At 47.9% G+C, this 12,563-nt stretch overlaps 6 protein-coding genes across 6 annotated transcripts; 4 read left to right on the plus strand and 2 right to left on the minus strand.

The window, feature by feature from the left end:
* Nucleotides 1-635: 635 nt before the first annotated feature.
* Nucleotides 636-1,952, plus strand: FSUBG_3824 (Malic acid transport; the record flags this gene model as incomplete). Its single annotated transcript, XM_036681747.1, has 1 exon — nt 636-1,952. One exon carries the CDS (start codon nt 636-638, stop codon nt 1,950-1,952), a length of 1,317 nt encoding a protein of 438 aa, XP_036540602.1.
* Nucleotides 1,953-4,291: 2,339 nt separating this feature from the next.
* Nucleotides 4,292-5,224, plus strand: FSUBG_3825 (trans-aconitate 3-methyltransferase; the record flags this gene model as incomplete). Its single annotated transcript, XM_036681748.1, has 1 exon — nt 4,292-5,224. The coding sequence occupies one exon, from the start codon at nt 4,292-4,294 to the stop codon at nt 5,222-5,224; it is 933 nt and encodes a 310-aa protein (XP_036540603.1).
* Nucleotides 5,225-5,352: 128 nt separating this feature from the next.
* On the minus strand, nt 5,353-7,079 carry FSUBG_3826 (sulfite oxidase; the record flags this gene model as incomplete). Its single annotated transcript, XM_036681749.1, has 2 exons — nt 5,353-6,832; nt 6,877-7,079. The coding sequence occupies 2 exons, from the start codon at nt 7,077-7,079 to the stop codon at nt 5,353-5,355; spliced, it is 1,683 nt and encodes a 560-aa protein (XP_036540604.1).
* Nucleotides 7,080-7,685: 606 nt separating this feature from the next.
* FSUBG_3827 (catalase isozyme P) lies at nt 7,686-9,545 on the plus strand (the record flags this gene model as incomplete). Its single annotated transcript, XM_036681750.1, has 9 exons — nt 7,686-7,688; nt 7,737-7,770; nt 7,821-7,953; nt 8,004-8,463; nt 8,509-8,796; nt 8,847-8,931; nt 8,981-9,026; nt 9,076-9,428; nt 9,484-9,545. The coding sequence occupies 9 exons, from the start codon at nt 7,686-7,688 to the stop codon at nt 9,543-9,545; spliced, it is 1,464 nt and encodes a 487-aa protein (XP_036540605.1).
* A 313-nt stretch (nt 9,546-9,858) lies between these two features.
* FSUBG_3828 (uncharacterized protein) lies at nt 9,859-11,283 on the plus strand (the record flags this gene model as incomplete). Its single annotated transcript, XM_036681751.1, has 1 exon — nt 9,859-11,283. One exon carries the CDS (start codon nt 9,859-9,861, stop codon nt 11,281-11,283), a length of 1,425 nt encoding a protein of 474 aa, XP_036540606.1.
* Nucleotides 11,284-11,641: 358 nt separating this feature from the next.
* On the minus strand, nt 11,642-12,391 carry FSUBG_3829 (uncharacterized protein; the record flags this gene model as incomplete). Its single annotated transcript, XM_036681752.1, has 1 exon — nt 11,642-12,391. One exon carries the CDS (start codon nt 12,389-12,391, stop codon nt 11,642-11,644), a length of 750 nt encoding a protein of 249 aa, XP_036540607.1.
* Between the last annotated feature and the right edge of the window lie 172 nt (nt 12,392-12,563).

Raw genomic sequence — 12,563 nt, forward strand, 5'->3', positions numbered from 1 at the left:
ATATCAGGCAGTATTGACAGTTGTTCATGATTATGGACTCATAAGAGGCCTCACCAGCATTCTTATCAGTACAGTCCAGACCCTAGTGGCGAACAAAACCTGCTTGACAACCAACACCTTGAGGCTCGGCCTTATCTCACCCCTAGTCCCAAACTCAAAGGATGACACCGACCATTTGGAACCGGCGCCGGCGCACCGGGCCAGAATCCGCGTAGCCTCAACGTCACGTTAATGGGCAGCCCATCCATGCTGTCAGAGCCCGGCCGCTAGAAATACAGTGGGTAACCCCCTGGAATGAGCCTCAATGCCACGGCAGTTCCAGCGCCATGGCCCACTGTTATGCAGGGTTTAGAATCTTCCATCACGGTCTCATCACGAGATTCTGGTCCATGTCATGATTCGCAATCTTCGTAATGGCCCCCCCCTTTAGGCGAGGACCACAATGAGCCGACTAGTCGCGCTTTGCAAAAATGGCATCTCCATGAACGTTATCTTTTCTTAGGGTCTATAAATACTGCACCGCGCTACTTTCATTTCTGAATTGCTTCATTAGAGCATTCTTCAATGATTCACCATCAGCATTCGCTACGGCTTAATTAAAGCATTTCCCCTATCGTTTACAACATCAACACAAAATGGATCGCCTTCGAGATCTTGAAGTCCCCTGGACGGACTCGAATACCCCCACGCGCCGAAATTCGGTCGATTTATCTATTCCTTCGCCACCGGCTGAACATGACCCTAAGGCATTTCTGAATCATCATACAGCGAAATCGGCAGCGAAAACTGATCCCTCACAACTCGAGAAGGGTAGTCAAGATGACAGTATTGAAGAAGAGCCTTCACAACAACAATTGTCCCTCAGACAACGCTTGCATCATTTTACGTGGGCTTGGTTTACACTACCCATGAGTGCAGGCGGTTTGGCTCTACTGATTCACGTCCAACCCCATCAATTCCCCGGTTTGAGAATCATCGGTACTGTACTTTACAGCATAAATCTCCTTATCTTTACGCTCTGCTGTATTGGCATGATATGTCGCTTCTTGTTCAACTCCGGCGACTTGACGAAATCCGTCACGCATCATCGAGAGGCATTCCTCTTCCCAACTTTCTTCCTGGCTATTGCTTCGCTTATCACCAGCACCCAGCGATATGTCATTCCCAAAGACGACGCCTCATATGTCTGGGCAACTGAGACCATCTTTTGGATCTACGTCGTTGTCACATTCATCTTAGCTGTCTGGCAGTACTCGTACCTCTTTGCAGGACATAGCTTCAACTTGCAAACAATGATGCCAGGTTGGTTGCTGCCTATCTTCCCAGTCATGTTGGCAGGTACCGTTGCAACTGTCATCTTGGACACTCAGAGCCACCTCAACCCTCTTCCAATCATCTTCGCTGGCCTGACGTGTCAAGGCCTGGGCTTCTGTGTCTCCATGATGATGTACGCTCACATGATCGGTCGACTCATGCAATCTGGTCTTCCCAATCGAGAACACCGAACCGGCCTCTTCATGAATGTCGGCCCGCCAGCATTCACAGCCTTGGCCCTTATTGGAATGGCTAATGCACTCCCCAAGACCATCTCTGGAGCTGACAACCTGGCTCTGAACGTCGACACCGTCCGCACAGTAGCTCTGCTCTGCGCAGTATTCCTCTGGGCACTGAGCATGTGGTGGTTCCTTATCGCTGTCGTCGCAGTGGTCGCATCCCCACCAAAGTTCTTCCATCTTGGTTGGTGGCCCATGGTCTTCCCCAATACTGGCTTCACGCTTGCTACTATCTCCATTGGCAACGAGTTCAAGTGCGAAGGCATTCTCTGGGCTGCGAGCGGTATGACTATTATTCTTGTCATCACATTTCTCATCGTCTTCTCATTTAATATGAGAGCTGTTTTTGTACGAGATATTATGTATCCCGGAAAGGACGAGGATGCAGATGATCATTAGACATTATTTAGAGCTGGGAGTAATGGATTGGATTGGTTTGTACTATAGAGATACCACGGGATACAGGTTTAGACAAAAGGACACAAAAGGGATCAAGAGTAACAGCGCTCATAGATAAGATCCCACAGAACTTAGAATAATCATCATCAATTGTCATTTTCAACACGTCGTTCATGGTGTAAACAATTCGGTTCCCACCGGGCCAGAAGGTTCGATGTCAAAATCGTGCATCGACTACAGGGAACAGGGATTAGGCTAGCAAAGAATTTTCCTTTATCGGACGAGATTTTACGATCCTTGGATCGTAATCGCAGGGATTTGCACGGTCTTACGCTTCTGTGAAACAGGGCCGATGAGCTCCCCTTTTTTCTAAATGCGTCGATCCGATTCTCGGCGAGACTCGCTTCGGCAAAAATGTCATTTTCGCCGACATTCCTTCGATGCTGCGAATAGCTATGCATGTTCGATTTGTTGATTCTGAATATCATCGGTTTGCCAGACAAATACTCAGTAGCAGACAATACCTGTACATCAGGACATGCTCCGCAATGGAAGCCAAGCGTCATTCTTTTTCGTCTAAGCCATCTAAGCTCAGGGCTTCTTCCAGCCTCCCAACGGCATATCAGCGATATCGCATCAACGGCTTGGGGAGTGACTCGATCCAGAAGCTGACTCGTTCGGTAGATAAGCAATCGCATGATGAACAGGTATCTTAACACCTGATTTAGCTATCAGTGGCTATCGAATAACAAGCTGAACCTCAGGGCTCTGCTTTTTACAATTCCATCTCATAGAACTTCAAGATGGCGTTATCACGCCCCAGTTGCTCAATGTACCATTTGTCATAGTTTCAAAATTCAAAACCAACCAGAATTATGCAGTTCCCGCTAAATTATAACAAGTAAATCCCCGGATTGTATCCTGAGCAAAAGATGAACAGGCAGAGTACGGTCTTCACAGTCAGCTACCCTATGACGGCCCCTGAAAGAATTAGTCATTGATGACTACTTCTTGTGTTGCATCAATATTGATAGAAACTAAGAAGTGGCCACTGTAAAGGCCGCCTGCTTGTACCAGGCTACGTTATGTGCGAATAGGGACCGGCGAGAGGCTTTTATCCCGGCCAATTGTAGCTGCTATCTTCACTACGTAGCGTATTGACTGATGGTCGATTGATATAAAGATTCCGGATTCGATCCAAGGGTATTGAGTGGCCAGAATAATGTAAGTCTATTAACTTAAGAAGACTAAGCTCTGGGTGGTGATATTTACTCTTAGTGACGAGTCTCAACTGCAAACAACACATCCAACTAAACCATAAATTGCACATAAACCCACGATGTCTGACGAATCGTTGCATAAAAGACCAGACATGTAGCTTCCGTTACATCGCTCGAGTATTTGCAGAAGGCTTGGTTATCAGTCAGGAGCCATTACTAGTATAATGGATTTGAATCACACCACGGAGAAAGCTAGTATGATTGCAGAAGTCCTGAAACGCTTAATTTGGCATGCCAACTTATCCGCGAGGCTCTGGTCTTTCAGGCCCATGGTCGTTTGGTAAAATAACGAGATTTCTCACGTTTCATGGAAGAATGATGCTTTTAAGTACTTTTGAGGGTCGGCAGATTGCATCTTTCTAACTTACATTACTCAGCTTCGGGTGTTCTATATATCATGGAAGGCTCAGTCAGGTAGGTCAGCATATGTGCGCGATCTAGTACGTAGTAGTAAACTGACCCCAAGAAGTGTTATAGACTTGCATGTTCTAGGGGCAAATATCTTTCCTCTCAACTAATTCTCGCCTCTTGTGGACTGAGAACAGGCTGCAAAAGTCTGGCGAACTGAACATGGGTCACCCGGCGACAGAGAGCTTCAGGAAGCGTATTGCGCATAAAAGATTCGATTTGATTGGGGATGACCTGGTAGGAGTAGGCGTATATGCTCTCAGTCAAAAAGGTATTTAGGCGAGTTACAGACTCCGAAGATAAAGAGCCCAAAGTCGCTTTGCCTAATTAGGTATGCATTTCGACGACTGCCTCTTGAATGACTCCATTTTTAGTGCAATCAACCACTCGTCATATTCGTTGAGAAGCTGATCTTGCTGACTTTGCATTTACTGATACGTTATTGGATGTTGAGATTCCGGCACGCGTAAGCACGGGGCATTTGAGCCGCCGACTCATCGGATACGGCATCTATATAATTGACCGTACGGACTAGGACTAGATGATTCACCTCTTGGTATGTAAACCGCCTTTAATAAAGCTCTCTGCAATAAATAACTGGTTTCGACACCAATCTTCCCAACAATCTCTGAACCCATATCATTCTTCATCATGAGCCAGACACAACAACCATCTGACCCGACCTTCCGGGCGTATAGCGCCCAGCAAGGTGCTACTTACGCTCAACATCGTCGGAACTACAATCCCAAGCTATACGAGACAGTTATAAACTTCCACAAAGAGGGTTCTGGCCAGTTTGATACCCTTATCGATGTTGGCTGCGGACCAGGAACAGCAACTCGCAGCCTTGCCCCTCACTTCAAGACTGCCTATGGTCTTGACCCCTCCGAGGGAATGATTAGCACTGCGCGATCTATCACCACACTCGAAAATGTCAAGTTCGAGGTTTCCTCAGCTGAGTCACTGGGATCTGAACTTGCCAACCCTATTTCTGAAGGCAGCGTCGATGTAATCACTGCAGCCACTTGTGCCCATTGGTTTGACATGCCGCGCTTTTGGAAGCAAGCTGCCAAGACCCTCAAGCCTGGAGGTACTGTAGCTCTGTGGACAGCTGCTGGTGTTCGAGTTGATCCGTCAATGCCAGCTCATGAAGCCGTGCAGGAAGTTATCGACGACCTTGATAACTTGGTTCAAGACTATATGCTGCCGGGTAATCTCATGGGCCGTGATCTGTATCGCGACCTGCCGTTGCCTTGGAGTCTTGATCAGCCTGTTTCCGTGTTTGACCAAGAGTCATTCATCCGCAAAGAATGGTGTACTGGTCCAGAGTCCGAGACCATGTTCTTTGAGCATTCGCCACCAGTGAGTTTAGATATGGTGGAGATGGTTCTTGGAACCGCTAGTCCTGTTACCAGATGGCGTGAAGCCCATCCTGAAGCAGTCGGGACGGAGAATGACGTTGTTCGTCAAATCAGAAGAAGGATTGAAAAGATCCTCAGTGAAGCAGGCGTGGAGAAAGGAAAGGAGATGCTTACAGGTGACATGACTGGTGTCTTGCTTCTTGTTAGGAAGAAGAGTGCTTAAGTGTCTTACAAAACAAGACCTGGCTACTTGAAGGGTTGCTTTGATAAACGTTACAATCAATTATCTGAATTCTCGAGCTGGCATTCTTGTTTGCTGCAGTTCCGTGACCTATTATATCCTCTTCCCTGTTACTCATCGTACGCATCACGAGGATCATGCTCCTTCCAGAACTTGTCGTAATCATCCCAACTCTGAGAAGGGAATGCCAATGGAACAGTGATCGGACCAAATGGAATACCCTTCTTCTCAAACTCATCCAAACGGGCCTTAGTTCTCTCCTTCGTTTTGTTCACACTATAAATAGAGATCCTGTGGCACGAGCTAGTGACGTGAAGGCCCCAATTCCAAGCTGTTCGGACATCAGGCGGCTGGGTATTGAGAGAGTTATCCCAGCAGCGACAAACAATCTCAATCCAACCCTCGACGTCACATGGCAGCTCAAACTCCCAAGTACGCCAGGTCCACTTACGCTTCTTGGAGAGTTTTTCAAGTGGAACGGTGTACCAGTTGAAGCCACCATCGTTGGAGAGTTCAACACGCTCAGGCCAACGTCCGCCACCAGAGTAGGCCCAGCCTTTGCAACGAATTGTGCCGTTGTGGATGACAACTTGCTTTGTCCACGGTGACATGATGGCAGAGCTGACAGGCATCTCCTGGATCTGGATACCATCGGTGAGTTTGAAGTTGTGCTTGCCGACTTGCTGAGGGAAGTAAAGATATTCCTGGCTTTGGACAGGTGCGCGTGACGGCTCTTTGATAGCCTTGATGCGGTATAGCCACTTGACGCTGCGTGCGCCGATGTAGCCAAACACCACGATTCGAAGAGGATATCCATGGATCTTGGGGAGTTCTTCACCGTTCATTTCCCAGGCTAGCATGACTTCATTGGCTTTGACCTTGGACCAAGGGACACTGACGAGATAGTTCATCGCCTTGTCGTCCTTGAAGTAGGTATCAGCACCGTAGAACTCCAAGTGCTTAGCGCCATCGATCAAGCCACCACAAGCCTTGATAACCTTCTTGAGGCTGATACCAACGTAGTTGGCAGTGCCAATTGCTCCTTCGGCCCAAGGTGCCTGGGGGACTTCATCACCTTGGCCGGGGTATTTGAGGATCTGCTCAATACGACGAGTTCCAGAGCACTGGATTGTGACGTTCTTGGTCATACGAGGAAACTTTGACTCGTCCATGAGTTCATCTAGGGTGAAGGACTTGGGATTTGCGACGAGACCATCCATGAGGAAGCTAAAGTCTTCTTTGTTGATGATGGGGATTCCACCGTGGTTTCTCACGAAGTGAAGGGAATTGGGAGTAAACTCCTTATCAGTGACTAAGCGCTTGGGTGGCTCGCCATTGTAAGGGAATTGCAAGAGATGCAGCATGTCAGGGTGCTTCTCTTTGAGGACAGTAGCCCACGAATCTTCAGGCACGCTGGTGAGTTCACCTCCAATGGCATGATGCCACATCATCCAGTGCGTACCAGGAAGAACAGGGTTGGTTCCCGGGATAGGACCAAGCTGAAACTCAGGGTTGGGAGGAAAAGTCTGGGACGTCAAGAGCTTGTGCGCAGCAGCTTTCTTGTCAGGGTAATTCTCCCACTCAACGAAGCTTCACTGGTTAGCTTGGCATAGCACACTTGAGAAGAGTCTTACCCAACCCAACCCTTGCGTTCACGAGTGAAGAGCTTCTCACGATCACCGACCGACTTGATGGCTTCTTCATCTTTGGTGAGGTCCCCAAAGACCTGAGGATCCAGAGCTATGGTCTTTGGTCCGGTTTGGTCCAGTACAGGTAGGACCGCGCCGGAGAGACCTTGCTCGATCTTCCATTCATCAGGGCGATTGGTAGTCTTCATGGTTGAGAAGCAACAATGAAATTAGATTTTTGGTGTATTTGAGTAAAAGAGAGGAAAGACGGCGAGCTTTGGGTTTAAGTTAACTTGGGCCATACGAAGGCAGAGGGTTCAGCATGCGGGCGTCGCATAAGCTTGTAACCCTACGATCTGCTCAAAACGATCTAGATCGAGTAAGACTACTAGACCAATGACGACGCAGACAGTAGTGTACCCAAAAACAGCCACAACTTGATCATTGGCTCGATAAGCCGTGTTATGCAGGTGAAGCATTCAGTTTAAGCCATAGGGCCGATCTACCGTCAATTCCCAGAGCGGTGACACTATTTTCTAATGCTGTTGTCTTGAATGGTTGGTGGTTGAGCGGTCAAAGTGGGGTTATTATCAAGAGCTGACAGAGTTGGGATGCATCACAAATCATCATGACAAAGTGGTTGCTGTACGAGTGCGGGGTCAACTCAATTCAGGAGCTTCCGAGCTTTCCGTGTAAGATTGAGGATGGAGGTGATGGAGGACGGGGGAGATAAGATGTGCTGTGCTGCGTCTGTAAGGAGGTTGTTTGATTCGTAGTGCGATCAATTGCAGCGACAAAATATCATCAAATTAACCATGGTAAGTAAGCTCCAGCTTGTAATCCCCGTTAAAGGCTCACAGAATCAGTCTCAGAACAATCCCATGTCGACTCTTGCCAATGGTACACGCGATCCAATGCGTCCAATTTATGTGCCTGACATTATTATCTAGGGCAACCAAGCGAAAATCCCGGATCGGTCCAGCAAATTCGCTATGGAAAAAGCAATGGCGGCCTCATTGTCTTGAGCGACACGCAAACCATTGAAGTACTCGCTCACTTTGCTCGTGAACGTATTCCAGAGAGGTACTTGGCTTTCTGTCCAAACCAGGGCCATTGACTGACAGCAGACCTAGGAGCGTACATGCAAAGGCCGCTGGAGCCTTTGGCGAATTCGAAGTCCTCGAAGATATCTCCCATCTCACCGACGCAGACTTCCTCACGGGCATCGGCAAGAAGACGAAAGTACTTACACGAATCTCAACCGTCGGCGGAGAGAAAGGCTCCAGCGATACTGTACGCGATGTTCGTGGCTGGGCTACCAAATTCTACACTGAAGAGGGCATCCAGGACTTTGTTTTCAACGATCTGCCCGTGTTCTTCATCCGTGACCCGATCAAGTTTCCGTCCATGAATCGCAGTCACAAGAGACATCCCCAGACGAATGTTCCAGACAACACCATGTTCTGGGACTTTCATCTGAATAACCCTGAGGGTATTCATGCTCTGATGCACCTCTTTGGACAGCGTGGTATTCCTGCCTCGTTGAGAAACATCAATGGCTTTAGTGTTCACACCTATACTCTCAACAAAGCTGTAAGTCCAGCATCGAGTTCGACAAACCAAGCTGACGCCACCTAGGATGGTAGCTATGTCTACGTCAAATGGCACTTCCGCCCTGATGATGGAATCAAGACAATGGATGCAGACACTGCTCAGCGACTAGCGGGCTCAGAGCCAGACTATCATGTCAAAGATCTCTTCAAAGCCATTGAGAAAGGAGATTTCCCTTCCTGGGGTGTCTACATCCAGGTCATGCAACCTGATGAGGTCAAGGATGCGCCGATTGATGTTTTTGATGACACTTATACTTGGCCTTTTGAGAAGTATCCTCTCAGGCTTGTCGGTAGAATGACTCTTACCAAGAATGTGAGTTTTCATGATGCTTGAGGTTCTCAAGTGCTGACATGTTGTCATAGCTCAACAACTACTTCCAAGACTTGGAGCAGGCGTGCTTCTCGCCTTCAAACATGGTTCCTGGCATTGGACCATCAGCGGATCCTGGTATATAGACCCCCTCGACGTTTAGATCCAGAGACTAACTCGAGAAAAGTACTGCAAGCAAGAATGTTTAGCTACCCAGATGCTCATCGCTACAGGTAGTTAAACTCAACCACCAATTCACTCACAGCGGCTAACAATTCGCAGAGTCGGGCCCAATTACTTCCAACTCCCCTGCAACAAGCCCATCAACAAGGTCTACGCCCCATACGTCCGCGACGGCCCAGGCACCATCAACGGTAACTACGGAGGCGATCCTGATTATGTCGGCTCAGAGCTTCGTCCAGTCAGTATGAGCAAGCGTGTCCAAGTTCCTACCCACGAGGATTGGTCTGGCCATGTCACAGCTTTCGCTACTTCCATCACCGATAAGGACTTTGAGCAGCCCAGAGCGCTGTGGAAGATTATCTGCAAAGAACCAAAGGGAAAGGAGCAGTTCTTGCATAATATTCTTCCGACGTTGAGCGATATTCCCGACAAAATGAAGGATCAAGTGGTTGGTGAGTTTTACGAAACTGTACAAGTGCTAAGTAGTTATTTGCTAATTCTTTACAGAGTATTTCGGTCGCGTTGATGGAGATCTCAAGGCTTGTCTAAAAGAGGGGCTTGGGAAGTAAAATTGATGGTCCCTAAGTTATCATGTGGTCATAGTGCTAGACACATTAATTTCACCTAAATTGACGCGAGTCTACAGAATTGCTACTGGGTCGTTGCCTAGAAAAAGATTTTCTCAGCGCGTAACTCGTTTCAGGGTAGGATCTTCAGGGACCAGGGTGTGCTGGAAGCCCCACTAACATGGCGGTGCCGATCACTGTAATCTGGGCTGAAACTTGTTGAGTGGTTTCACGTCGAACCAACAACATAAGAGCCTGAATCCTCCTCCTTCACCTTAGTCGTGTGTGAAATATTACCAGAGCTCTGACTGTAAAAATGGCGCCCATATCATTTCTCGACTGCCCCCAGGAGGTGCAGCTCCACATCGCTGATTTCATTCCCCCAAGCGATCTGGCCAGGCTCTCATTGACCTGTCGTGCCCTGCATAGCCTCAACGAGCCTGTGGTTTATTCCTCCGTCAAATTTCAATGGGCCAGGGAGTTCCACCCGCCTATCACTCAATTACTCCAGCTACTCCGAACACTGCTAGAAAGGCAGGACTTGTGCCCTTTGATACGCCATGCCGACTTTGAAGGCTTTGGCTACATCGATGAAATTGGCTCGTATCGCTCAGATTGGACAGAAGAGACTCCTGATCCTCCACCTGTCATCCCAGGGCTTCCCGCCGACCAACTCTCTGCGGCCATAGGGAAAACAGGCGTTTCAGAGGCTGTCGCCGAGCAGTGGTGTAGAAAGGTCCAATGTGGATCTCCTGAAGCTTCGGTCGCGGTTCTCGTTTCTCTACTACCAAACCTGGAACGACTTTGTCTTTCCTCCAATTGGACTAATGACACGAGTTTCCTTGGGCATATGCTTCGAGCTGCTCTATGTGAAAAGCCTGAACATGCATCAAAAGCAAGTTTACTTTCTTTTACTTCGTTGAAGCGCGTATCACTTGCGCCAATGTTCGACGAAGAGGGCCATCTTGATCCAAGTAATACAGCAGATGCCCTGGCTTTGTTCTACCTGCCCAATATTGAGACTCTCTCCGTATCTATTGACAACCCCATCAACTTCACTTGGCCCTCCTCTTCACCCCCAAAGCCAACGTCGCTAGAATCCCTTGAGATCTTTCGGCTACGAGAAAGCCGTCTGGCGCCAGTTTTATCAGCAACGATGAACCTGAAGAAGCTACAATACAACTGGATGTACCGTCCAGACCTCGACAAAGTGGTCAGCAAGCATGCTGTGATGTTGGACGCATTATCTAAAGCCCTTCTTGAGACCAAAGACTCACTTGAGGAGCTTGATATCACCGCAGAGAGCTTCCCGGCACTGTCGCATGGCATGTACGAGCCGCCAGACGTCACGTTCCAAGGGTCAATCTCTCGACTCCGTGAGATGCACAAGCTAAAGACTCTTCATATACCCTGGACGTTTCTCACTGGAAGGAAAGGATATTCTACCGGCCCTGGTCTCATCGGGGCTGCAGTTCCGCCAAACGTTGAACACTTGGCGTTGGACGGTTTTTTCATGTGGTCTGAGGATGATGACTATGACGAGGATGCAGATGAACTGATGGTTGAAGGCTTTGCAAGCGAACTCAAGAGCGGCGCTTTATCGCATGTGAAATCACTGGAAAGCGTTTGCTTACCAGGGTCATTGTATGTTGGTGGGTTGTCAGACATTTGCGAGAATAAGATGAAAGCCCTTGAGAAATGGTTTGGATTGGCATTGAGCTATGATAAGAGAAGAAAGTGAAATTGTTTAATGTTATAGCTTGTTTCTCCTGATGAGAACTTGTTCAGTTCAGCCTTTTATATGCTTTTCAGTGTCATGGCGAATAACATGAACCTTGATGTTGAAGCTCTCATTGAAAATCATATGTGATCGAATCCACCAGAATAGAGACAATATGAGATCAAGTGCCTACTCATCCCAAATAATGTTATTCCTAGTACACATCTGGATCTGGCCTTTCTTCTGCACCCCTCCAGCAATCTTACGAAGCGAAAATGGGGCAGCCTTCTCTTCTTTTCCAATATAATGCACGTCTTGGTCGCGTACCAGTAAGTTACAACCCCAGAATTCCTGATATCTCATTAGCAAATCGATTATCTCACACGTACTGCAATCTTCTTGTACCGACCTTTTCGTCCTCTCCGTTGTTGTCGGTGCCACAAGGGGCCAAGATAGTGTAGCCTTGCTTTCCTTTGACAACAGTTGTGACTCGGACTTTTGGATTAACCTCTGGAATAGAAGTCGTGTGTGTCATATAGTACTGATGGAATGCATTGACTTCACCACACTTGGCCTTATTTGTATGCCTCGCGGCAGGGTCTGCAGTGCTCTCCGGGTCATTGATAACGTGATCTCGCCACAAAGCACTACAGCGATCAAGAGCCAGTTTAACCGGACTCTGGGGCCACTGGTTAAGGAAGCCATCAAGTCCCTTCTGAGATGAAGACAAGATAATCTCGTTCCCAAAAGCCACGATAGTCATAACCGAAGGGAGATACACTGGCTTAGTACTCCCCTTTGAGAAGGATGTAGGTTTGTATTGTTGCATATCCTTTTCCATCTCTCCATGTGCAACCTGAGCCATCTGCCTCAACTGACCATCTGTGATGGATGATACAGGTTGATTGAAGACGAGATAAGAGGAAAAGAGATATCGATGCTGATTTTCTTTCCTCCTGCTTTCTGACACGCCCGGAATGGGCTGAGTGGCAAGACCATAGTCGAGCCGGACTTTGAGTGCTCCTTGTGGCGGATGCTTAACGCTGAGGTCGATAGCATCGAGGAATTGACTGAAGAGCAGAAGTATGAACAATAAAGAAAGGCAGAATGTACCAAGAAGTGGTGCCATGGTGCTAGCAGTTGAACGTAAGTTCAGAACAGTGTATAGAATTTAACGAGATGGAGCCCTAGAGATATCCAACACAAATAGAAGACACGAGACATATAGTATGGCTTGGACACCATTCAGGATCCCAAGGACTGCAACCTCTCAAATTATCAACGAATAGCACAGAACCATG

Source organism: Fusarium subglutinans (assembly GCF_013396075.1).
Source record: "Fusarium subglutinans strain NRRL 66333 chromosome Unknown NRRL66333_c0000033, whole genome shotgun sequence".
In the NCBI taxonomy this organism is placed as follows: domain Eukaryota; kingdom Fungi; phylum Ascomycota; class Sordariomycetes; order Hypocreales; family Nectriaceae; genus Fusarium; species Fusarium subglutinans.